This window comes from Urtica dioica, chromosome 3 (assembly GCF_054948205.1).
Source record: "Urtica dioica subsp. dioica isolate 48M chromosome 3, U.dioica_male_clone48M_v1_H2, whole genome shotgun sequence".
NCBI classification, from domain to species: Eukaryota; Viridiplantae; Streptophyta; class Magnoliopsida; order Rosales; family Urticaceae; genus Urtica; species Urtica dioica.
The window spans coordinates 48527643-48554439 of NC_142758.1; the positions used below are offsets into that span (position 1 = coordinate 48527643).

At 39.9% G+C, this 26797-nt stretch overlaps 6 protein-coding genes across 6 annotated transcripts; 4 read left to right on the forward strand and 2 right to left on the reverse strand.

Annotated features, from left to right (window-relative positions):
* Positions 1-51: 51 nt before the first annotated feature.
* Positions 52-2086, reverse strand: LOC149403376 (basic helix-loop-helix (bHLH) DNA-binding superfamily protein). The gene is made up of 8 exons (XM_089609817.1): positions 1980-2086; positions 1715-1885; positions 1531-1579; positions 1348-1416; positions 914-1273; positions 663-830; positions 410-586; positions 52-321 (listed from the first exon to the last, which is right to left on the reverse strand). Exons 1-8 carry the CDS (start codon positions 2069-2071, stop codon positions 262-264), a joined length of 1146 nt encoding a protein of 381 aa, XP_089465943.1. The 5' UTR covers positions 2072-2086; the 3' UTR covers positions 52-261.
* Positions 2087-3940: 1854 nt separating this feature from the next.
* On the reverse strand, positions 3941-4703 carry LOC149403377 (uncharacterized). The gene has a single exon (XM_089609555.1). The coding sequence runs from the start codon at positions 4682-4684 to the stop codon at positions 4061-4063; it is 624 nt and encodes a 207-aa protein (XP_089465681.1). The 5' UTR covers positions 4685-4703; the 3' UTR covers positions 3941-4060.
* A 3033-nt stretch (positions 4704-7736) lies between these two features.
* On the forward strand, positions 7737-10544 carry LOC149403378 (putative nucleoredoxin 1). The gene is made up of 3 exons (XM_089609020.1): positions 7737-8010; positions 8403-9362; positions 9539-10544. The coding sequence occupies exons 1-3, from the start codon at positions 7915-7917 to the stop codon at positions 10226-10228; spliced, it is 1746 nt and encodes a 581-aa protein (XP_089465146.1). The 5' UTR covers positions 7737-7914; the 3' UTR covers positions 10229-10544.
* Positions 10545-13080: 2536 nt separating this feature from the next.
* On the forward strand, positions 13081-15187 carry LOC149403379 (putative nucleoredoxin 1). The gene is made up of 4 exons (XM_089608684.1): positions 13081-13176; positions 13644-14603; positions 14779-15081; positions 15173-15187. The coding sequence occupies exons 1-4, from the start codon at positions 13081-13083 to the stop codon at positions 15185-15187; spliced, it is 1374 nt and encodes a 457-aa protein (XP_089464810.1).
* LOC149403380 (putative nucleoredoxin 1) lies at positions 15188-19824 on the forward strand. Its single transcript, XM_089608685.1, has 6 exons — positions 15188-15489; positions 15884-16843; positions 16994-17704; positions 18099-19058; positions 19209-19726; positions 19770-19824. The coding sequence occupies exons 1-6, from the start codon at positions 15394-15396 to the stop codon at positions 19822-19824; spliced, it is 3300 nt and encodes a 1099-aa protein (XP_089464811.1). The 5' UTR covers positions 15188-15393.
* Positions 19618-22338, forward strand: LOC149403381 (putative nucleoredoxin 1). The gene is made up of 3 exons (XM_089609590.1): positions 19618-19919; positions 20314-21273; positions 21424-22338. The coding sequence occupies exons 1-3, from the start codon at positions 19824-19826 to the stop codon at positions 22096-22098; spliced, it is 1731 nt and encodes a 576-aa protein (XP_089465716.1). The 5' UTR covers positions 19618-19823; the 3' UTR covers positions 22099-22338.
* Positions 22339-26797: the final 4459 nt, after the last annotated feature.

Sequence of the window (26797 nt, forward strand, 5' to 3'; positions counted from 1 at the left end):
AAATGAGAATGAAAGAGAGAGGATTACAGAAACACAAGAGACGAAAGAAAAGGTAGAGAGAAAAGTATGAAACTCTAAAATTTCATGTTTCATAATCATTTTTTTGTGTTTAAATTACTACTTAATTGATCACATATCTTCCCACAAAGGGTAAATAGAACAACATGATATTAGAGTTCGTGTTTGTGTTTTTGTTTTTGTTTTTCCCGATGTGTCTAAATCTTGCTTCATTGACTCCATTGATGCTCTCTCTCATCCCATTCAGCCTGATAGCTTTGTGAAGAAGTCTCTTAATATCTTTGGCTCAATGTCTTTATTTGCCTATGAAAAATTACACCACCACAAACTTTTGGTTAAATTTTTAGTTACTACAAGCTTATATCTGCAGAAAAAAGAAAGAAAATACAACCTTAAGCTGAAGTATGTTTAGGACTCCTTGGTTAAACGTGGTCGAGTTTGCGCAGAGCACTTCAAGATTGAGCGAATCAACGGCCTCCAACAACCTCACAAACCCTCCTAGTTTACGCGGAGTAAAGAGCTTCACGAAGAACTCTCTCTCATCAATCTGGTTCACTTCCACTTTCGCCTATGAAAACCAAAGCATGTCAATAAGAAAAAGATCATATACGATTGTAGTTTTGTGTGCTTTTAGCTCTCGTTACCTCGGGTTGTCTCTCCGAAACTATAACAACACCACTTTTGCTCTCTCGACACTTGTGCTCTTTTTCTCGATCTTCCAATTCATTGAGCTCGTAACGGAGTCCCGTTTCTTTCATTCGCAGGTCTTCGATGTGTTTCACGGCGTCTCTGAGGATCGAAGCCATGTCCATCTGCATAATTCCATCGCATGAAAACGTTTAGTGTAGAGACTAGAGATAAGGAAAAAGGAGATAAAGAAAAAAAACCATTTTACCTTGGTTATGTTTGGGACTAAAGAACGAAGAATGAGAAGCCCGTTCTTTATCTTTTTTCTCCTTTCCCTCTCCGCGATAAGGTTTTTCGATTGGTACTCCCCGTTTTCCTTCTTCTTCTTTGTACCTCTCTTTACCGATTCGCAGTCCAAAAGAACCGAACCATCTTGTTTCGAGGCTTTTTTATCGTACCGAATTTTATCGGTATTTGAATCATCGAGCAACAAAAATCGATCAGAGGAATGATTCAGAGTTGAGCCTCTTTTGTGGTGTTGATCAAGAGAGCTAGTGACTTTTTGGTCAAAAGAGACGATTTTGCAATGAGCCAAAATCATGTCCAAGACTCTCTGATCTTTTGGTATCTGGAAAAAAAATATATATATTAGAGAAAAAAAAAAGTTCACGTTATTAAATTGTAAAACACAAAAGCCCTTACATTCTTTGGGGAATAGAACTCAATCAAGCCACTCTCGATCGGAAAAAATGCCCGGGTTCCTATACCATCCTGTAAAAGAGTTGCACATATTTAATCATCTAGCACAAAAAAAAAAAAAATCAGGCTTTGAATGAGAGAGAGAGAGAGAGAGAGAGAGAGAGAGAGAGAGAGAAAGATTATTACTTGGTTAATCCAAGTGGGTTGTCTTGAGATCACAACCTCTGAGTGAATCCTGGTATTCATTTCAATCATAAGAAAGTTTGATTATGGAAAAAAGACCAATAATAAATATAATATATGAAGAGAGAGAGAGAGAGAGAGAGAGAGAGAGAGAGAGAGAGAGAGAGAGAGAGAGAGAGAGAGATACCCGGAATACAAGTCCATGGAAAATGGGAAGTCTGAAAGAGACTCGCAAGCCTTAGTCCTCACAGAGTGCTTCAAAGCAACGTCTCTGCAAAGTGGTAACGACTTGTCGTTTTTCTCTTCCTTGACAGTCTCACAACCCCCGCTACAACAACACTCCATCCATTCAATGAACCTATAAACACAAACACTCACACATTTAGACAATGAAAAAAAACGACAATGCTTGTGTAGTATTATCAACTGTAAGTGTGTATAGTATAGTACACCTTGTTGGGTCATTTCCCAGTTTCCAAAGGACAACGTAGTCCCATTGTTGAGACCCAACAAAGGGTCTAAAGCACTCCATTACTGATCTCATTTGCAGACTCTCTCTCTCTCTCTCCAGTAAAACAAAAAAGCTTTCTTTTTGATGAATTTGACACCTGAATTAATATGGTCCCATTTTATGCGTGAAGTGAAGGTACTCATACATGGTACACGACAAACCTAACTAACTTATCTCAATCATATCTGTGAAAAAGAAGAATCCTTGTCAGAGAGAGAGAGAGAGAGAGAGAGAGAGAGAGAGAGAGAGAGAGAGAGCTTTGACCGATCAATGTGATAAAAACATTTATAATGTGAACAATTGGTTATAAGGCTCGAGCTTAATTTTTAGTTTGTCAAGCATTGTACACTCTTCATTACGTTTATTGAAAAATGGGTTTGGACACTAATAAGAGTAAATAAGTTGTTGATTCTACATTTTTTTTTTCAAATTAAACAGATTTAAAAGGGTTTAGTTACAAATATATATATATCTAATAGTGACAAAATTGACACTATTAGTGTCAATTTGTCAATTATAAACATGTAACTAATAGTGTCAATTTTGTCACTATTAGTTACATGTTTATAATTGACAAATTGACACTATTAGTTACATGTTTACTTTCATGGAGGCTGCCGAACGAAGGCTTTGAGTTGAATATTGATGGTGCTTTTCGGATGGTTGTGGGGCGATCGGAGGTTTCATCCGTGATGGAAGAGGTACACTTATATGTGGTTTCGCAGGTCCGATCAAGGCTACGACTAGTCTGGACGCGGAGACAGAAAGTTTGGTAACTAGGATTCTCAACCTCTCGAAATTTTGGGCGGATATCACTAGCATTGAGAGTGATTCAAAAGTCCTTGTTGATTCTCTTACTGGTAAAGTTAAACCTCTTTGGTATATTGGGTGTCGATGGAACATGATCTTGAAAGCCTTAATGAACGTTTGCATCGAACATGTGTATCGAGAGGAGAACATGGTCGGTAACTCGCTTATAAGTAAGCTTGGTTTTTCTTTGGATTGTTTTACTATTTTTAATTCTGATGGTTTACCGACTTATATTCGATCTTTGATTGTAAAAGATGGCACGGGATATAGATATCATAAAAAATTTGTGTAATCTACATTCTTTACCTTTTTTTTTCTGTTTATTTGTTAAGAAATATTTCTGTAATCACGGTTTTCCTCCGCTACAAATGAGTGCTTATTAATAAAATTTTGTGGTACCGTCCATGTTTAAAAAATTAAAAACTCTCAAATCTGTCTAATTTTTTAAAAATAATAGTAATATGGAATAACCAATTTAATTTACTCCTATTTGTGTATAATGCTAACATATAAATGATTTTGTCGGACTTGGGCTTCGAGGCCCAAACCCAACACATATGAAAACTTGGCTCAGCCCACTTCAGATTGAGAGAGGAAGCGAGTAGGAACTAGTCCGGCAGAATATAAACAAATTCCAATTTTATTTAAATTTTTTATTTTTATTTTTATGGTGTAATGAATATGATTTAGATTTCGGAGAAAAAATATTATCGTGTTTCCGGGTTGTTAGAAGGTCTTGTATTGTGTTTTAAGAAAACTATCTTTTGTTTTAAAGGGTAGCCTCAAGATTATGTTCATGTATGTATTCTAATGGAACTCAAAGTTTGAAACTTGAGTTTAAAACCAATTGCGTATAATATATTCGAGTTCATCAATATGTTGATCATATAATTTTAATAAATTCCCTGCTATTCATATAGTTGAGTTTTGTGTATATAAATGTATATGTATATATATGTATGTATGTACCAGTACTATATAAAAGAGTTGTATATATAGCTGAGTACTAATCTAAACTTGCAGTTTTACAAATTAACCTTTTCTTTTTCAATAATGTTCCAATTTAAGTTTTTTTACTTCACTAGCTCTCGGGCTCATTAATATGTAATATTTCTCTCCCATCAGAGAATAAAATATAGAATTCAAACAAATTCACTAGAGAGAGAGAGAGATAAATAATAATATTCAATAAAAAAAAAATACATATAGATATCATTCACTAGCTCTCGGACCTCCATAATAATCATGGCGTTCTTCTCCGCCATGATGCTTCACATGATCGCCGTTTCTCTCGAACGCCACGTGTCCTCTGCTCCCAGGTCTCATGGTATTATTAGCACCACTGTCGCTTCTCTTAATATTTCCAACATTAATATTACTATTACCATCCATATTATTTTTATGGTGGCCACTAGGGTTTCCGATATTCGGAGCCGACGAGGAAGATCTCGCGTCGAAGCCAAACTCGATGTCTCCTTCTGCTACTTTTCCGGCCGGAAGATCACCTCGGTCTTTCGTAGCCCTAGCGCCGGTGAGATCGTTGACCCGGGTTTGACTGTGGTGATGAAGGACGTCTTTGTTGTGACGTGGCTGCTTGTTATTGGTGTTGGGCCTTGTTTGGGCTTTGATGAGTCTGCGGTTGCAAAGCCTGCCGAGAAAGCAAGCCACCGCGGAGAGTACGGCTATGACAGCGAGGACAATGAACACCGTCCCAAAAGAGCCGTTGGAGTGGTGGTGGGACGGTTGCTTGGTCAAGGGGTTAGGGTAAACCACAGGTTGTTGTTGTTGTTGCACTTGCTGTTGTTGTTGTTGTTGTTGGGGCTGAAAGGTTGACATGATTGATTTTTATTTTTTTTTATTTTGAGGATATATTGGGTGTTTGAAGAGAAGAGAAATGAATGTGGGTTTTTTTTTTTTTTGGTGGGAATAGAAATGGGTTTATTGGTTTGGGTGTTGGAACAAGTATTAAAGGGATATTTTTTTTTTTTTTTTTTTTTGGTGAGGTTGCCTGTGAGAGAGGTTATGTATAAATAGCTAGGGCTGTTTTAAAGAAAGGGACAACTAGTGTGAAGCTTTTTTCTTTATTAAAAATAGAGTGAGTAGTGAGTGAAGCTAGAGATTATTCCTTTGTTTTTGTTTTGCTTTCCTTTACTGCGGAAATGAATGAGGCTGCTAGATTGCTTTGTATGGAGAGAAAGTCAGATTTTGGAGCCTCTTTGGACCTCAAGATATTGTTTATTTAATTAAAGACCCTATAACATTATGGATTATATATATATATTTAAAACTTAGTGGAACCTAAAATTATTGACAGTATTTGTGTGACATGAATGCTTTTTGTTTTAAGTTTTTGCGAAAGTTATTAGTCACTTGACAAAAAAATATTACTAGGTGCGGATAAATGTTGTTATTATTATTATTTTCTTAATTAGCTTTAATCAAGTTCATGGTTTGCAATGAAGAAAATGAATGGAGTGCCGGTTTATTTCTATAAATTTGGTTAACCTCTCTATCCACTTTCCCACCAAATAACAAAGTACGTAGTGCACGTTCTCTATTTGCCAATAAAATTCATTACTAAATACTTACTTCTCATGCAATTATATAGGAGCTGGAGACAATTTGTGTTATGAGTTTTATCATGATGTAACATATATATATATATATTTATATATATATATATATATATATATATATATTCCCTGTTCCACTGAGTTTCAATTGAACACAAAACATCATGCTTTTTTACATGTTTATAGTCGTGTGTGAAAAAGAGTACATGAAACTATGAAAGGAAACTAAACAATGAGACGCATATAATTTTTTTTTCTTCTTCTTTTTCTTTTGAAGCTTTTTATGGTCTAAAGATTTTCACAAGTTCAAGACAAGATTATGAGGTTCAACATTGGGATCCGAGTGCTAAAACATTTCACGTTATTATTTTTTTTTTCTCCTGAAAAATGAACGAAATAATATATATTGTTGTCTTTATTCCTTTCACTCCTTTCTAAAAAGAGTTATTCTCTTATAGAGTGTGGACAAGGGCAAGCTTAATTAATTCCTTTTTTAGCCTTTGATGATTATCATATCTCTGCATATGATTGTTGATATTTGAGCAAAAGTACCAACTTTGAGGCCCATAAATTTACAGGCAATCTGGAGATCGAAGTTATCTGGAAGATGCTCTAAAATATGCCTCCTATATTTAAATTATGATCGGTGATGATAAACATCAGCGACTATCCATCTGCATGTGGGACCCACCGTGTATTGGACAATGTTAATCATTTTTTTTTATCAATTATATATATTACATACATATATTTAACTTTTTCATGGGACCATTTATTTTAATAATTGCGAGCTTGCAAATATGCCTTTGTTCTTGATTGTCCTCTTCGTATTGATACGTTTCTTATAAAAGTTCAGTAGGTGAAGATCCACTATATTAAAAATTATATTAACAAATATATTGAGAGTTGTAAAACACGCCCATCTTGTTCTATATGAATCTTTCAGGAAAACACGTCGGGGCCATTTGGTTTAGTTTTCTAAACTCATTTTCTGTTTTTAAATTCTGTTTTCTGATTCTAATTTTTAAATTTAAAAAACAGATTTAGAATTACGTTTCAGAATATTTTAAATGTTGTTTGGTTATGTTTTTCATTCAATTGTATAGAGATAAAATAGAAAACAACTTTTCATTGTTTTCTGTTTTCTAAACAAATTTCAAAGAAAACAGAAACATGATTCTAACTCTGTTTTCTGAATTTATAACCAAACAGTTTTTCTAAAACTGTTTTCTAGAATTTAGAATCAGAAAACAGAAAACAGAGATAGAAAACATAACCAAACGGGTAGTATTATTGTTTTCAATTTTTCACTTCAAACGCGTGACTAAAAAGTAAGCATTCTATTTTCGCAAAAATCAAAGTTGTACGCACCAATTCGCAAATAAAGATATTCTAGTGTTGTAAAAAAAAAAAATTAATAAAAATTTGCAATATTAATTTGTCGAGAGTAATATGTCTGTAAAAATTATCCGAATTACCTCGTTTTTTCTTTATGTCCTTACTCCGCCTAAAAAGACAAGTTTTTTAGACACGTCTGCAACTATAAAATAGAAGTTAATATTCTAAACAATATAATAACTTTTTATTTATCAATTTTATTCTCATTTAATCGTTTTGTTTATTATACCATTGTTATCAGTTTAATTTTTGTTTTATATTGTACTATAGATGTATTGATGCACATTCAAAATGTGTAGTGAAATGATCTCAATTAGTAGTAATTTTATAATTCGGACAAAAATAATAGTAATTATGTTTTTTGACACTTTTAATGGTAACTGTAGACTTATATATTTACAATTGTTAATTGTAGACCTGTAAGTCTATAATTACTATTAAAAGTGTTCAAAAATATAATTACTATTATTTTGGTCCAAAATTATCAAAATTACTAGTAGTTGAGGCATTTCCCAAAATGTGTATACCGTTCAACAAATGTATATTGATATTTTATTAAGCACTCTAATATTTTATATATGTATATTGACTACTTAATCATATATTAATTATGTCCATTGAAAATTTTATATATTTAAAATTATATATTGAAAAATATCATCGTGTAAAAAATATATGAAAAACAACATTTTCGTTGAAAACTTGAAATCACAAGAAGTAAATAAATAAATAAATAAAAAAAATACTCCAAAAGAAACGTTAGTGATGTAATTTATCTATTGAGAAATTGGGCCTAAAGTACATAGTTCGCCGAAGCCCATGAGAAGTTAGCGTGCCGACCAAGGACAAGATAACGACAAGCTGAAACGTGTTTTTTTTGCTTAACAACTAAGCTTGGCATTTAATGACATTGACTAACTCGGTGAAAATCTTGTTCACCCTCGTCTTCGTGTTCGTGCATATATATATATATATATATATATATACAAAGACTTCACACACAACACACTCACAGTCACATTTGCACCAAGTGAATACAACAAATAAACATACATACATAGCCAAGCAGGCCTTGAGTTTTCAACATCTACAGTGATGGCTGACGGCGATGTTAACGGAGTTACTCACGACCTGTCGACGCTCTTTTCCTCCGCCGAGAGGAGCTTCCTCGTCCGTAACAACGGCGATCAGGTTCGATTCTCTCGATCGCGTTTCGTTTTTCTCTGTTATCTTGTTTCGATGGTCGTTAGGTCTAAATCGTATCTTTTCATTGTCGCGTTGTGTTTAGAAACGTGAATTTTTCAGTTCTACTTGATGTTTATAGAAGCGTGGTTCGAATGTAATGTTGCTGGAATTTTAATTCTTGTCGTTTAAATTTTAACTAATAGATCTTGGTTTTGATTCGTACGGCGGAGAATCGGGAAATAACTGTTTTAATTTCTGAAGCTTATTATGAAATCAGTACTTGTGATCAATCGAAAGATGATTCAATTTCTACTCCGTAGTGATCAAATTGCCCATTTTTCTCTTCATTAAACTGAACAGCTTTTTAAAAGTTTGTGTTCTTGTTCATGTGTTGTCAGGTTGAAATCGGTAGCTTGAAAGGCAAGACTGTGGGGATATATTTCTCGGCATCTTGGTGCGGTCCTTGTCGCAGTTTCACCCCGAAACTGATCAAATTATACCAAGAAATCGCTCCGAAAGGCGATTTCGAAGTGGTCTTTGTCTCTGCCGATAGAGATGACGAGTCGTTCAAGAAATATTTCTCCAAAATGCCGTGGCTCTCCGTTCCGTTCTCCGACTCAGAGACTCGGAAACGACTGGACGAGCTGTTCGAAGTGCAGGGAATTCCAAATCTTGTGATACTCGGCTCCGATGGAAAAGTCGCGACCGAGGACGGGACAGAGATCGTGACGGAGCACGGCGTTGACGGTTACCCGTTTACCCAAGAGAGGCTCGATTTCCTGAGAGAGCGAGAAGAGGAAGCTAAGAGGAACCAAACCCTGAGCTCGGTTTTGGTCTCTGGCTCAAGGGATTACGTGGTCTCGAAGGATCTGAAACGGGTTCCCATCTCCGAGCTCGAAGGAAAGATGGTGGGGATATATTTCACGGCGAACGCTTTCCCTCCGTGCGTTGAATTCACCGCCACGCTCGTTGAATTTTACAACAAGCTCAAGGAGAAAGGTGAGAGCTTTGAGGTTGTCTCGGTGTCTTTGGACCGCGAAGAGGAAGATTACAAAAAGGGTTTAGAGGTTGCGCCGTGGTTGGGTTTGCCGTTTCAAGACAAAGCATGTGAGAAACTTCCGAAATACTTCGAGCTCGAGACCATTCCGACGCTGGTTATACTGGGCCCGGATGGTAAGACTGTGAGCACCAATGTAGCCGAGACTGTTGAAGAACACGGTATCGATGCCTACCCTTTTTCGAAAGAGAAGATGGACGAGCTCGCCGCGATCGAGAAATCGAAACAGGAATCGCAGACGTTGGAGTCGCTGCTGGTCTCTGGAGATAAGGACTTTGTGATCGGAAAAGATGGTTCCAAGGTACGAAAAATAAAATTATAAGTGTTTTTATTCTTGTTCATTCAAAATTGATCCCACATCGAACTGAAAAGATAGAGTGACTCAAGCATGAACAAGTATAATTGTTGATTAGTTTTGACAAAATAACCTTGGGATTCTTTCTCAACACTCAACGTATTTTTCTTGATTTCGATTAGGTTCCGGTGTCTGAACTCGTCGGGAAGAACATACTGATCTATTTCTCGGCTCACTGGTGCCCGCCATGCCGTGGCTTCACACCCAAGCTTGTCGAGGCATACCAAGCCATCAAGGCGAAAGACAGTGCGTTCGAAGTGATATTCGTGTCGAGCGACAGAGATCAAGCTTCGTTTGACGAGTACTACTCCGAGATGCCGTGGCTAGCCATTCCTTACGGAGATGAAAGGAAGAAATTCCTCAACAAAAAATTCAAAGTCCAAGGCATCCCGACGGCCGTGGCCATCGGTCAGTCGGGCCGTACGGTCACGACGGAGGCCCGGGACCTCATTATCGCCCACGGTTCCGACGCGTACCCGTTCACGGAGGAACGCTTGAAGCGTCTCGCGGAAGAAGAGGAAGAGATGGTAAAGGGGTGGCCTGAGAAGCTGAAGCACGATCTCCACGAGGAACACGAGCTTGTTCTCACTAGCCGTGGAGGCTACATCTGCGACTCGTGCGATGACTCGGGGACTGGATGGTCTTTTTACTGCAAGGAGTGCGATTTTGATCTCCATCCAAAATGTGCTTTGGAGAAGAAGAACGAGGAAGTGAAAGAAGAAGAAGAAGAAGAAGAAGAAGAAGAAGAAGAGGCAAAGACGGCAAAGGGTTATGTCTGCGAAGGCGATGTTTGCCGCAAGAAGAATCCATAGACGCGGTGATTATTTCTCTGCTTTGTTGTTTGGTTTTCGAAATGAAATGTGATTTCTCTGGTTTGGTTTGAAGTCAAGTCCTCTGTGCCTGGTTTTATTTAAGGTGTAACTGGAGTTTCAGTACTTTGTGCTTTAAGAATAAATTTGTGATGCTAAGTGTGCTCAGGACACGTATTAAGTTTGTGTAATGGTGTGATATTACAATATCTGGTGCTTGGAAATAAAGTTGTGATGTTTAGTAAGTTCAAGGTCTTTCCCGTTTGTATTTCCAGGGCTGTTTGGCTCCAAGTTTACTAAACAATCTTACATTTCCCTTTTTTTCATTTACGAAACAATAAAGGTGAGTTTGATTTTTGTAGAAGATATTAATTATAATCTAAAGAGAATAATCTTGATATTTAACTCAGTACGGGTAGGTTTCAAAGTGGTAATTCAACGCAGCAAATGCCGTTCACAAATGAAAAATAATAAATAAATGGTTTCAAAGTTGAGGTAGTTTGGGAAGGAGAAATTTCGTAGACTTAATAATTTAAGAAATATAAGAATGTACTTGTTACTTGCAAATGATCTGAAAATATATTTTTGACCCAAATTGGACAAAAATATTTTTCAAGGCATTTAAAGTTAATTTTAAAAAAATATTTTAAACTCTTACCATTAAAGAAAATGTTAAATTTCATCGTAATTTACTGAAATTAAAAAAAATTAAGGTAAAGAGAGCAAACATCAACTCTCTTTAGCAACGACTACAAAAAGAGTCGTCGTTGCTTTTTATTCAAATAAATCCCAAAAAAATACAATCAAATACGATGCATTACGATGAATTATGATCACCTTTGAATGTCATCGTAATTCGTTGTATTTTATCATATTTTTCAGAATTTATACGAATAAAAAGCAACAACTATTCTTTTTGTAGTCGTTGTTTGCTCTATTTACCTTAGTGTTGATTAATTCTAATAGATTACGATACATTATAAAATTCGATGAATTTTAATATTTTCAATGAGAGTTAAAAAAAATATTGTTCGAATGCTTTGAAAAGGTATTTATGTCTGTTATTTGGTAAAAATTCTATTTTTGAATATTTTGCAAGTAAGAGGTCTATTGTTGATATTTCTCTTTTGGGAATGACCATTGCTTACTAGTTACGTAAGTTCCCATGTTAAATACCGGTAATTTTATCATTTTCCATCCCAATTAAAATCAAGGTTCGAGATGCAATTTTCGAGCCTCGTGATTTACGAAAAATCGACAAGTCGACAGATAATCGAATAGAAAAAAAAATGTGGAAAAGGCAACTAATTTGTCGTTTTCAAATGGCGTTTTTGATGGAAATATGACATGCAGATGGAAAATCGAGCGGAAATAATGTTGTAAAATAAACTAATACATAAACACATGTAAATAAATTTACAACAATAAAAATTATGTACATCAAATATAGATGTTCCACACTTAAAGTCACACCACAAAATGTATCGAAGAAGGGAATAATAAGTGTTATAGTCAAACCACAACATTGCATATCATCGTCAAATAAAGATGTTCCACACACATATAGCTAAAATAGAAAATGAAATGCATCAATAAAATCATGATGAATGGCTCAGTTGGATAAATCTCGGTTGATATTTTTGAAGCTTGCAATATTGGCACCATGTGAAATGTCCGTTGAACGATTGTTGGAAATTTTGAACATGTCTGTCGTAGTCCACTTGATCATACCCCACGACATCACTTATGAGTGGACATCCTGGTACACATGCTATAATATGCTCGGCATCGAATCGATCTACGCATACACCAAAAGTACGACGCATACTTCTTTGCGGATTAACATGTGGCTGTGGTACTCCTATTGAATTAGGATAATGCTAAGACTGACAAAGTATATGGACCGTCACTTTATGTGTCTGATGTAGTGAATGACATAGTTTCAAATTGAGACATCAAGTGATCGGCGTCGTAGTCACTATCAGAAGACATACGATCCTATTCCTGGTTGTGTTCTACCACAATAGTCACTACCAGAGGACATGTAGTGCGCCATTCCTCTCTGTATTCCAACGTCGTAATATGACCCGATCTCAAAGTCGAAGTATTCTCTGAGCCTGTGAAATATGTAATATATTACTTTTCATATTAAATATATATATATATATATATATATATATATATATATATATATATATATATACACACACACATTGTTTGAGATCTTTAAACATTTTACACACTAACCTGCCATATTTTTGACGCAGTACCCCATGATCTTCATCTTCTGCCGCTTGATAACCTTGTTCCATAGTCCAATTATCATAAGGTTAACCTCCACCACTAGCACCACCAACGTCGTAATTAGCACAAAAGCCACCACCTCCTCCATCGTCACCGCTATCGGGACCTCGTCTATCATCTGATGATCCATGCAAAGTCTAACCAACGTTTTCACTCAATATCTGATCTACATTAATGCCTTCGTTTCGAGCTTATGAGGCGACGCTTGGGTCGGAGTTCTGATTTTCATCATCAAAATGAACTGATCGGATCTAGTGAAGGAGTTCGTCATGGTCCACATTGCCCATAACCCCCATTAATTTAAAATGGACGAAATATTGGGTTAAATGAACAAATAGTACAGTGAAGGCCCAGGAGAACTTGGCGTGCCGACCAAGGAAGATGACGACAAAGCTGAAACGTCATCTAACTTGTCCTTTTATTTAAAGAGTATTTATATTTTATATATACATAAGACTCACGCACAGTCACATTCGCACTAAGTGATTACAACAAATATATATTTAATCATACATAACTAAGAAGTCCTCGAGTTTTCAATATCTACAGCGATGGCTGACGGCGAAGTCAACGGCGTTTCTCACGACCTGTCGACGCTCTTTTCCTCCGCCGAGAGGAGCTTCCTCGTCCGTAATAATGGCGATCAGGTTCGATTCTCTCCTGATTTTTCCGATTGCGTTTCCTTTCCTTTGTTGCATTTCATTTCTGATTTTCGGTTGCCTCTGATATGAAATGAGAGAGAGAGAGAGAGAGAGAGAGAGAGAGAGAATCTTGCTAACCTATATATATATATATATATATATATAAGTGGTTCGAATGTAATATGGCTGGAATTTTTAATTTATATCAATTAATTTTTTAACATGGTCTTGATTTTGATTCGTACGGTGGAGAATCGGGAAATCCTTTTTTAATTTCTGACTACTATTAGTATTTTATTCAATCAAATGAAAAGTCAATTTCTACTCTGTAGTGATCAGTAATTTTTTTTTTCCAACTATTTGATCAGATTTCTCAGGATGCTCATTTTTCTCTCATGTATTAAAAACTGAACAGCTTATGAAAAGGCTTCATATTAAAAAAAGGTTGTGTGTTCTTGTTCATGTGTTGCCAGGTTGAAATCGGTAGCTTGAAAGGCAAGACTGTGGGGATATATTTCTCGGCATCTTGGTGCGGTCCTTGTCGCCGTTTCACCCCGAAACTGATCGAGTTATACCAAGAAGTCGCTCCGAAAGGCGAGTTCGAAGTGGTCTTTGTCTCCGGAGACAGAGACGACGAGTCCTTCAAGGAATACTTCTCCCAAATGCCATGGCTTGCCATTCCGTTTTCCGACTCGGAGACACGAAAGCGATTGAACGAGCTGTTCAAAGTGCAGGGAATTCCGAATGTCGTAATACTTGGCTCCGATGGAAAAGTCGCGACCAAGGAGGGGACGGCGATCGTGATAGAACACGGCGTTAATGGTTACCCGTTTACCCAAGAGAGGCTCGCTTTCCTGAAAGAACAAGAAGAGGAAGCTAAGAGGAACCAAACCCTGAGCTCGGTTTTGGTCTCTGGCTCAAGGGATTACGTGGTCTCGAAGGATCTGAAACGGGTTCCGATTTCCGAGCTCGAAGGAAAGATGGTAGGGATTTATTTCTCGGCGAACAGTTACCCTCCGTGCGTTGAATTCACCGCCACGCTCGTTGAATTTTACAACAAGCTCAAGGAGAACGGTGAGAGCTTTGAGGTTGTCTTGGTGTCTTTGGACCGCGAAGAGGAAAATTACAAAAAGGGTTTAGAGGTTGCGCCGTGGTTGGGTATGACGTTTCAAGACAAAGCATATGAGAAACTTCCGAAATACTTCGAGCTCGAGACCATTCCGACGCTGGTTATATTGGGCCCGGATGGTAAGACTGTGAGCACCAATGTAGCCGAGACTGTTGAAGAGCACGGTATCAATGCCTACCCTTTTTCGAAAGAGAAGATGGACGAGCTCGCCGCGATTGAGAAAGCGAAACAGGAATCGCAGACGTTGGAGTCGCTGCTGGTCTCTGGAGATAAGGACTTTGTGATCGGAAAAGATGGTTCCAAGGTACGAAAATAAAATTATAAGTGTTTTTATTCTTGTTCATTCAAAATTTATCCCACATCAAATCGGAAAGATAAAGTGACTTAGCAGGAACACATATAATTGTTGAATAGTTTTGACAAAAACCCTAGTATTTTTTGCTCGACACTCTTAACACATTTTTCTAGATTTCGATTAGGTTCCGGTGTCTGAACTCGTCGGGAAGAACATACTGATCTATTTCTCGGCTCACTGGTGCCGGCCATGCCGTAACTTCACACCCAATCTTGTCGCGGCATACCAAGCCATCAAAGCGAAAGACAGCGCGTTCGAAGTGATATTCGTGTCGTGCGACAAAGATGAGGCCTCGTTTGACGAGTACTACTCCGAGATGCCGTGGCTAGCCCTTCCTTACGGAGATGAAAGGAAGAAATTCCTCAACAAAAAATTCGAAGTCCGAGGCATCCCGACGGCCGTGGTCATCGGTCAGTCGGGCCGTACGGTCACGACGGAGGCCCGGGACCTCATTAGCGCCCACGGCTCCGACGCGTATCCGTTCACGGAGGAACGATTGAAGCGTCTCGCGGAGGAAGAGGAAGAGATGGTAAAGGGGTGGCCTGAGAAGCTGAAGCACGATCTCCACGAGGAACACGAGCTTGTTCTCACTAGCCGTCGAGGCTACCTCTGCGACTCGTGCGATGGTTCGGGGACCGGATGGTCTTTTTACTGCAAGGAGTGCGATTTCGATCTCCACCCAAAGTGTGCTCTGGAGAAGAAGAACGAAGCAGGCCTTGAGTTTTCAACATCTACAGTGATGGCTGATGGCGATGTTAACGGAGTTACTCACGACCTGTCGACGCTCTTTTCCTCCGCCGAGAGGAGCTTCCTTGTCCGTAACAACGGCGATCAGGTTCGATTCTCTCGATCGCGTTTCATTTTTCTCTGTTATGTTGTTTCGATGGTCGTTAGATCTAAATCTTATCTTTTCCTTGTCGCGTTGTGTTTAGAAACGTGAATTTTTCTGTTCTACTTGGTGTTTATAGCAGCGTGGTTCGAATGTAATGTTGCTGGAATTTTAATTTTTGTCATTTAAATTTTAACTAATAGATCTTGGTTTTGATTCGTACGGTGGAGAATTAGGAAATAACTGTTTTAATTTCTGCAGCTTATTATGAAATCAGTACTTGTGATCAATAGAAAGATAATTCAATTTCTACTCCGTAGTGATCGAATTGCTCATTTTTCTCTTCATTAAACTGAACAGCTTTTTAAAAGTATATGTGTTCTTGTTCACGTGCTCTCAGGTTGAAATCGGTAGCTTGAAAGGCAAGACTGTGGGGATATATTTCTCGACATCTTGGTGCGGTCATTGTCGCAGTTTTACTCCGAAACTGATCAAATTATACCAAGAAATCGCTCCGAAAGGCGATTTTGAAGTGGTCTTTGTCTCTGACCATAGCGACGACGAGTCGTTCAAGGAATATTTCTCTAAAATGCCATGGTTCGCCGTTCCATTCTCCGACTTAGAGACTCGGAAACGACTGGTCGAGCTGTTCGAAGTGCAGGAAATTCCAAATCTCGTGATACTCGGTTCTGACGGAAAAGTTACAACCGAGGACGGGACAGAGATCGTGACGGAGCACGGCCTTGACGGTTACCCGTTTACCGAAGAGAGGCTCGATTTCCTGAGAGAGCGAGAAGAGGAAGCTAAGAGGAACCAAACCCTGAGCTCGGTTTTGGTCTCTGGCTCAAGGGATTACGTGGTCTCGAAGGATCTGAAACGGGTTCCCATCTCCGAGCTTGAAGGAAAGTTGGTGGGGATATATTTCACGGAGAATGCTTACCCTCCGTGCGTTGAATTCACCGCCGCGCTTGCCGATATTTACGGCAAGTTAAAGGAGAAAGGTGAGAGCTTTGAGGTTGTTTCGGTGTCTTTGGACCAGGAAGAGGAAGATTACAAAAAGGGTTTAGAGGTTGCGCCGTGGTTGGGTTTGCCGTTTCAAGACAAAGCATGTGAGAAACTTCTGAAATACTTCGAGCTCGAGACCATTCCGACGCTGGTTATATTGGGCCCGGATGGTAAGACTGTGAGCACCGATGTAGCCGAGACTGTTGAAGAGCACGGTATCAATGCCTACCCTTTTTCGAAAGAGAAGATGGACGAGCTCGCCGCGATTGAGAAAGCGAAACAGGAATCGCAGACGTTGGAGACGCTGCTGGTCTCTGGAGATAAAGACTTTGTGATCGGAAAAGATGGTTCCAAGGTACGAAAAATTAGAATATTTTTGATCTCACATCGAATCGAAAAGAAAAAGTGACTTAAGCATGAACAAGTACAATTGTTTATTAGTTTTGACAAAATAACCTTGGGATTCTTTCTCAACACTCAACGTATTTTTCTTGATTTCGATTAGGTTCCGGTGTCTGAACTCGTCGGGAAGAACATACTGATCTATTTCTCGGCTCACTGGTGCCGGCCATGCCGTAACTTCACACCCAATCTTGTCGCGGCATACCAAGCCATCAAAGCGAAAGACAGCGCGTTCGAAGTGATATTCGTGTCGTGCGACAAAGATGAGGCCTCGTTTGACGAGTACTACTCCGAGATGCCGTGGCTAGCCCTTCCTTACGGAGATGAAAGGAAGAAATTCCTCAACAAAAAATTCGAAGTCCGAGGCATCCCGACGGCCGTGGTCATCGGTCAGTCGGGCCGTACGGTCACGACGGAGGCCCGGGACCTCATTAGCGCCCACGGCTCCGACGCGTATCCGTTCACGGAGGAACGATTGAAGCGTCTCGCGGAGGAAGAGGAAGAGATGGTAAAGGGGTGGCCTGAGAAGCTGAAGCACGATCTCCACGAGGAACACGAGCTTGTTCTCACTAGCCGTCGAGGCTACCTCTGCGACTCGTGCGATGGTTCGGGGACCGGATGGTCTTTTTACTGCAAGGAGTGCGATTTCGATCTCCACCCAAAGTGTGCTCTGGAGAAGAAGAACGAAGCAGGCCTTGAGTTTTCAACATCTACAGTGATGGCTGATGGCGATGTTAACGGAGTTACTCACGACCTGTCGACGCTCTTTTCCTCCGCCGAGAGGAGCTTCCTTGTCCGTAACAACGGCGATCAGGTTCGATTCTCTCGATCGCGTTTCATTTTTCTCTGTTATGTTGTTTCGATGGTCGTTAGATCTAAATCTTATCTTTTCCTTGTCGCGTTGTGTTTAGAAACGTGAATTTTTCTGTTCTACTTGGTGTTTATAGCAGCGTGGTTCGAATGTAATGTTGCTGGAATTTTAATTTTTGTCATTTAAATTTTAACTAATAGATCTTGGTTTTGATTCGTACGGTGGAGAATTAGGAAATAACTGTTTTAATTTCTGCAGCTTATTATGAAATCAGTACTTGTGATCAATAGAAAGATAATTCAATTTCTACTCCGTAGTGATCGAATTGCTCATTTTTCTCTTCATTAAACTGAACAGCTTTTTAAAAGTATATGTGTTCTTGTTCACGTGCTCTCAGGTTGAAATCGGTAGCTTGAAAGGCAAGACTGTGGGGATATATTTCTCGACATCTTGGTGCGGTCATTGTCGCAGTTTTACTCCGAAACTGATCAAATTATACCAAGAAATCGCTCCGAAAGGCGATTTTGAAGTGGTCTTTGTCTCTGACCATAGCGACGACGAGTCGTTCAAGGAATATTTCTCTAAAATGCCATGGTTCGCCGTTCCATTCTCCGACTTAGAGACTCGGAAACGACTGGTCGAGCTGTTCGAAGTGCAGGAAATTCCAAATCTCGTGATACTCGGTTCTGACGGAAAAGTTACAACCGAGGACGGGACAGAGATCGTGACGGAGCACGGCCTTGACGGTTACCCGTTTACCGAAGAGAGGCTCGATTTCCTGAGAGAGCGAGAAGAGGAAGCTAAGAGGAACCAAACCCTGAGCTCGGTTTTGGTCTCTGGCTCAAGGGATTACGTGGTCTCGAAGGATCTGAAACGGGTTCCCATCTCCGAGCTTGAAGGAAAGTTGGTGGGGATATATTTCACGGAGAATGCTTACCCTCCGTGCGTTGAATTCACCGCCGCGCTTGCCGATATTTACGGCAAGTTAAAGGAGAAAGGTGAGAGCTTTGAGGTTGTTTCGGTGTCTTTGGACCAGGAAGAGGAAGATTACAAAAAGGGTTTAGAGGTTGCGCCGTGGTTGGGTTTGCCGTTTCAAGACAAAGCATGTGAGAAACTTCTGAAATACTTCGAGCTCGAGACCATTCCGACGCTGGTTATATTGGGCCCGGATGGTAAGACTGTGAGCACCGATGTAGCCGAGACTGTTGAAGAGCACGGTATCAATGCCTACCCTTTTTCGAAAGAGAAGATGGACGAGCTCGCCGCGATTGAGAAAGCGAAACAGGAATCGCAGACGTTGGAGACGCTGCTGGTCTCTGGAGATAAAGACTTTGTGATCGGAAAAGATGGTTCCAAGGTACGAAAAATTAGAATATTTTTGATCTCACATCGAATCGAAAAGAAAAAGTGACTTAAGCATGAACAAGTACAATTGTTTATTAGTTTTGACAAAATAACCTTGGGATTCTTTCTCAACACTCAACGTATTTTTCTTGATTTCGATTAGGTTCCGGTGTCTGAACTCGTCGGGAAGAACATACTGATCTATTTCTCGGCTCACTGGTGCCGGCCATGCCGTAACTTCACACCCAATCTTGTCGCGGCATACCAAGCCATCAAAGCGAAAGACAGCGCGTTCGAAGTGATATTCGTGTCGTGCGACAAAGATGAGGCCTCGTTTGACGAGTACTACTCCGAGATGCCGTGGCTAGCCCTTCCTTACGGAGATGAAAGGAAGAAATTCCTCAACAAAAAATTCGAAGTCCGAGGCATCCCGACGGCCGTGGTCATCGGTCAGTCGGGCCGTACGGTCACGACGGAGGCCCGGGACCTCATTAGCGCCCACGGCTCCGACGCGTATCCGTTCACGGAGGAACGATTGAAGCGTCTCGCGGAGGAAGAGGAAGAGATGGTAAAGGGGTGGCCTGAGAAGCTGAAGCACGATCTCCACGAGGAACACGAGCTTGTTCTCACTAGCCGTCGAGGCTACCTCTGCGACTCGTGCGATGGTTCGGGGACCGGATGGTCTTTTTACTGCAAGGAGTGCGATTTCGATCTCCACCCAAAGTGTGCTCTGGAGAAGAAGAACGAAGCAGGCCTTGAGTTTTCAACATCTACAGTGATGGCTGATGGCGATGTTAACGGAGTTACTCACGACCTGTCGACGCTCTTTTCCTCCGCCGAGAGGAGCTTCCTTGTCCGTAACAACGGCGATCAGGTTCGATTCTCTCGATCGCGTTTCATTTTTCTCTGTTATGTTGTTTCGATGGTCGTTAGATCTAAATCTTATCTTTTCCTTGTCGCGTTGTGTTTAGAAACGTGAATTTTTCTGTTCTACTTGGTGTTTATAGCAGCGTGGTTCGAATGTAATGTTGCTGGAATTTTAATTTTTGTCATTTAAATTTTAACTAATAGATCTTGGTTTTGATTCGTACGGTGGAGAATTAGGAAATAACTGTTTTAATTTCTGCAGCTTATTATGAAATCAGTACTTGTGATCAATAGAAAGATAATTCAATTTCTACTCCGTAGTGATCGAATTGCTCATTTTTCTCTTCATTAAACTGAACAGCTTTTTAAAAGTATATGTGTTCTTGTTCACGTGCTCTCAGGTTGAAATCGGTAGCTTGAAAGGCAAGACTGTGGGGATATATTTCTCGACATCTTGGTGCGGTCATTGTCGCAGTTTTACTCCGAAACTGATCAAATTATACCAAGAAATCGCTCCGAAAGGCGATTTTGAAGTGGTCTTTGTCTCTGACCATAGCGACGACGAGTCGTTCAAGGAATATTTCTCTAAAATGCCATGGTTCGCCGTTCCATTCTCCGACTTAGAGACTCGGAAACGACTGGTCGAGCTGTTCGAAGTGCAGGAAATTCCAAATCTCGTGATACTCGGTTCTGACGGAAAAGTTACAACCGAGGACGGGACAGAGATCGTGACGGAGCACGGCCTTGACGGTTACCCGTTTACCGAAGAGAGGCTCGATTTCCTGAGAGAGCGAGAAGAGGAAGCTAAGAGGAACCAAACCCTGAGCTCGGTTTTGGTCTCTGGCTCAAGGGATTACGTGGTCTCGAAGGATCTGAAACGGGTTCCCATCTCCGAGCTTGAAGGAAAGTTGGTGGGGATATATTTCACGGAGAATGCTTACCCTCCGTGCGTTGAATTCACCGCCGCGCTTGCCGATATTTACGGCAAGTTAAAGGAGAAAGGTGAGAGCTTTGAGGTTGTTTCGGTGTCTTTGGACCAGGAAGAGGAAGATTACAAAAAGGGTTTAGAGGTTGCGCCGTGGTTGGGTTTGCCGTTTCAAGACAAAGCATGTGAGAAACTTCTGAAATACTTCGAGCTCGAGACCATTCCGACGCTGGTTATATTGGGCCCGGATGGTAAGACTGTGAGCACCGATGTAGCCGAGACTGTTGAAGAGCACGGTATCAATGCCTACCCTTTTTCGAAAGAGAAGATGGACGAGCTCGCCGCGATTGAGAAAGCGAAACAGGAATCGCAGACGTTGGAGACGCTGCTGGTCTCTGGAGATAAAGACTTTGTGATCGGAAAAGATGGTTCCAAGGTACGAAAAATTAGAATATTTTTGATCTCACATCGAATCGAAAAGAAAAAGTGACTTAAGCATGAACAAGTACAATTGTTTATTAGTTTTGACAAAATAACCTTGGGATTCTTTCTCAACACTCAACGTATTTTTCTTGATTTCGATTAGGTTCCGGTGTCTGAACTCGTCGGGAAGAACATACTGATCTATTTCTCGGCTCACTGGTGCCGGCCATGCCGTAACTTCACACCCAATCTTGTCGCGGCATACCAAGCCATCAAAGCGAAAGACAGCGCGTTCGAAGTGATATTCGTGTCGTGCGACAAAGATGAGGCCTCGTTTGACGAGTACTACTCCGAGATGCCGTGGCTAGCCCTTCCTTACGGAGATGAAAGGAAGAAATTCCTCAACAAAAAATTCGAAGTCCGAGGCATCCCGACGGCCGTGGTCATCGGTCAGTCGGGCCGTACGGTCACGACGGAGGCCCGGGACCTCATTAGCGCCCACGGCTCCGACGCGTATCCGTTCACGGAGGAACGATTGAAGCGTCTCGCGGAGGAAGAGGAAGAGATGGTAAAGGGGTGGCCTGAGAAGCTGAAGCACGATCTCCACGAGGAACACGAGCTTGTTCTCACTAGCCGTCGAGGCTACCTCTGCGACTCGTGCGATGGTTCGGGGACCGGATGGTCTTTTTACTGCAAGGAGTGCGATTTCGATCTCCACCCAAAGTGTGCTCTGGAGAAGAAGATCGAGGAAGTGAACGAAGAAGAAGAAGAAGAAGAGGCAAAGACGGCAGAGGGTTATGTCTGCGAAGGCGATGTTTGCCGCAAGAAGAATCCATAGACGCGGTGATTATTTCTCTGCTTTGGTGTTTGGTTTTCGAAATGAAATGTGATTTCTCTGGTTTGGTTTGAAGTCAAGTCCTCTGTGCCTGGTTTTATTTAAGGTGTAACTGGAGTTTCAGTACTTGGTGCTTTAAGAATAAATTTGGGATGCTAAGTGTGCTCAGGACACTTATTAAGTTTGTGTAATGGTGTGATATTACAATATCTGGTGCTTGGAAATAAAGTTGTGATGTTTAGATTTACTAAACAATCTTACATTTCCCTTTTTTCATTTACGAAATAATAAAGGTGAGTTTGATTTTTATAGAAGATATTAATTATAATCTAAAGAGAATAATCTTGATATTTAACTCAGTACGGGTAGGTTTCAAAGCGGTAATTCAACGCAGCAAATGCCGTTCACAAATGAAAAATAATGAATAAATGGTTTCAAAGTTGAGTAGTTTTGGGATGGAGAAATTTCGTATCAAGAATGTACTTGTTACTTGCTATTTGCAAATGATTTGAAAATGGATTTTTGACCCAAATTTGACAAAAATATTTTTTCAAGGCATTTAAAGTTAATTTAAAAAAATTATTTTAAATTCTATCATTAAAAAAAATGTTAAATTTCATCGTGATTTATTGAAATGAAATAAAATTAAGGTAAATAGAGCAAACATCAATTATCTTTAGCAACGATTACAAAAAGAGTCGTCGTTGCTTTTTATTCAAATAAATCCCAAAAAATACAATCAAATACGATGCATTACGATCACCTTTGAATGTCATCGTAATTCGTTGTATTTTATCGTATTTTTCAGGATTTATACGAATAAAAAACAACTACTACTCTTTTTGTAGTCGTGTGCTCTATTTACATTAGTGTTGATTAATTCCATTAGATTATGATACATTATAAAATTCGCTAATGTGTATTATACCATTTGCAAATGATCTGAAAATGGATTTTTGACCAAAATTGGACAAAAATATTTTTTCAAGGCATTTAAAGTTAATTTTAAAAAAATATTTTAAACTCTATCATTAAAGAAAATGTTAAATTTCATCGTAATTTATTGAAATTAAATAAAATTAAGGTAAATATAGCAAACATCAACTCTCTTTAGCAACGACTACAAAAAGAGTCGTCGTCGCTTTTTATTCAAATAAATCCCAAAAAATACAATCAAATACGATGCATTACGAGGAATTATGATCACCTTTGAATGTCATCGTAATTCGTTGTATTTTATCGTATTTTCAGAATTTATACGAATAAAAAGCAACAATTATTCTTTTTGTAGTCGTTGTTTGCTCTATTTACCTTAGTGTTGATTAATTCCATTAGATTACGATACATTATTTGAATTTTAATATTTTCAATGATAGAGTTAAAAAAATAATGTTCAAATGCTTTGAAAGGATATTTATGTCTATTATTTGGTCAAAATTCCATTTTTGAATATTTTGCAAGTAAGAGGTCTATTGTTGATATTTCTCTTTTGGGAATGGCCATTGCTTACTAGTTACGTAATGTAATGTATAAACTTTTGTAACCGCTCGACTTGTGAATTTGAATAAATGGACGAGTTTTAATTCAAATTCTTGTTGCATATGAGACGTCCTTAAATTTTAAATATCTTGGAAAATGATAATATTTAAGGTCGATGAAATTTCGGAATGAAAATGTTCGAGTAATCCAATATTATTATTCGAAACATACTCGGAGATTTAAAAATCTCAAGAGTAAAAATGAATTCCGAAATCCCTTAAATATATTCAAGATAACGAGAAATAATAATAATTTTCTCGGTTATTTTTCAAGATTATTTTTAATTAATTAAGGACAGGATTGTGAGAGTTTATTTTGAAAGGACTTATATGCAATATTTTGAAGGACGAAAGTGAAAGAAAAAGAGAAGCAAGGGTTGATTTGAGAGAAACGTGGTGTGTCCTGATTGGGCCACTTGTGCACGCGTGGCAAAGAGTGAGGGTGCCACATGGCCACTTCCTCCTCAAATCATTGCCACCTCACCATTCTCTCTCTCTTCTCTATCTTCTTCTTCTTCCTCACCCTTCACTCGGCCGAAACCCACACCAAACGAGCAAACCAGGAAAAAGAAAAAAAAAAGAGAAGAAAAGGAGAACTCTCTCGGCCACCTCCGATCGCCGCCGATCCGTCATCACTGCCACCATCCCTCACCTCTCTCCTCCTTCTTCTTCTTCTCCGCGCCGCGCTATCGTCTCGCCGAGCCTCCACCGCGTGCGCTCCGGGCCGAGGAAACACAGCGCCGCCGAGCCCCCGACGTCGCCACCGCCACCTCCCACTCGTCTCTTCCCTCTCTCGCCTTCGCGCGTCACCGACCGCTGAGCCACCGCGCGCGCGTAGACCGAGCGACACACCGCCGCCGCGAGCTCGCCGTGACCGCCGCCGAGGAAGTAGACGCCGGGAACACAGCAATCGAGCGACGAGGACACCGAATTCGTGAGAATCTCGGTAAGAACAAGCTAAACTGAATTGATTTTTCTGAGAAATTAGGGTTTGAAATTCTGAATTGGGGATTTTCAAATCCGAGTTGATTTCGGTTAAATTGATTGGTTCTAAGTGTTCATTGAGCTTCGTGATTGACGATTATAGCTTGATTTTGTTTATTGAACTCGGATTTCTTAGTTTCGTCATGTATTTGGCCGAAAATGTGAGTTGGTTTGATTGGGTGTTTTTAGCCGAGAGTTTTTCCTGGTGTTGGATAGGATATGTAAGCTGATTATGTGAAACTTGGATGTTGAATCTGTTTGGTGTGAATTTGGAGTTTGTGGCCGTGTGGATTTCTTGGCCGTGAGTTTGTTTTGGTTATGTTTCTGGCCGTGTGTTTTTTCTGTTTGTGTTGATTTGTTTTAGCTGAGGCTGTGATGTTGAATCTGAGAACCTGTATGTTGGTTTGAGTGGTTGTTTTGGCTGAGTATGTTGTTTGGCCGATTGTTTGGTTGGTTTTAGTGTTGGCCATAAAGCTTATGTTTGTTTGTGACCGTGAGCTTGGTTTTGGCTGGCTCGGTCTCACTGCTCGTGATTATTTTTCTGAGCCTCGGTTTGAGTTTTGAGATCGTCTGTGTTGAGTCGTTGGTTAGTATGGTTTCGGTTTGGTGTTGGGTTCGGGATTTTTGGAATCGGGATTTGGATTGTGAAACTGATAAGGGTATGGAATTTAAGATATTAACTCGTCGTTGGATTCCAGGTTTGTATTACAGATCTTGACGGACGAACGGGAACCATACGAGTCAAGAGCGACGAGATCAGTTTCTGAAGATATCAAGTGATAGAGTTATCGAAATAAAGCTCGATTAACTCGTGAGTTTTAAATCGCTTATAGCGTTTAAATACTCTTAGATATGTACTTTCAGAATTTAAATAAATAATTTATGAATTATTTATTTAACGATGCTTATGAATTTAATTTAATTATTCGTTTGGAATTCTCGGTTATTTTTAATTTCGGATTATTTGATTTATTTAAGACTCGTGATTATTCGTTGAACATTATCTCGTATCACTCTCGATAGGAGGATACGCGAGTCTTGAATAAACCTCCGAAAAACCGGGGAATAATAAATTAAATTCTCGAATTCCGAACCGACTCTAATCCCGACAACGAACCCTATTATCTTTAAGTAAACTCGAATCCAATAACTAACAGATGTTCAACTCCGGATGCTAGTTCTCTCGACGTTCGACAAGTACCAAGTGTCTCGAAGAACGTGTGAAGCAAGACATCTTCAGGAATCGTCAAGCTTTCTGTCGAACAATTCCGGGTAAGTGTGGAGACATAAGTCAACTACTTACCAAGGGTATAATCCTGCTTGTTTGTGCATTTGCTTACTAGTAAACAAGAGTAGGTAAAAGCCTAAAAATGAATAAACTCGAAAGTTAAGGCTTCGGCCACTCTTGCTTGAAAACTTAGCTCGGGTTCGCCCGTTAGGTTCAAACGCTAACTTGAACCAGCCTTGTTTGCTTTGTGTGTGATTAGACTTCTCTTCTAACTCTAGGAAGTAGGTTAGAATCGAGAGGACGGAAGAGCGATAGACTCTCAAATTCAATCGAGAGTAGAGAGTTCGAAAGTCACATTTCGAGCTTTCAACTTAAAACACTAAACGAGCTTCAAAGGGAAACAATAATTTCTTTCGGGGTTTATCCCGTCACGCTCTTCCGTATATAAGTTTAACGTGTACGCTACTAGCTGCAGTGTACCCAAACTTTAATCTCGTGTCGGTGGTACTCACAAGTCCCTGACTTGTGTTTGGCGGGCCATGTCGGTCCGTGGGCCGAGTACTCGAAGCAATGGGTGAAGGTCGCGCATCGCGAGCTCATTGCTTGCTGGAAGACTCACCGGAAGCTGCCTTGAGCACACCGGGGCGTAGTGGGTGATGGTCGCGGTTCGCGAGCTCACTATGCCAGAGACCAGTGGCGCTGACGTCATGATGAAGGAAGTACCACTAGTGGATCCCAGACATGTGTTAAAACTTAGATCAGTTGACGACTGCTGCTCGAAGTTGAAAACTGGTCTCTAGTCGGACCGGAGGTTATAGCAGTGAGGAGTGTATAACCTTGCGGGACGGCTAGTATTCTAGGATGCGCGCTCATTAGTCACTTTTAGGTGATAGCTGCATCCTGCATTCTTGTTTGCTTGTTCGCACGTCACATGCTTTGCATTAGCTGCTTT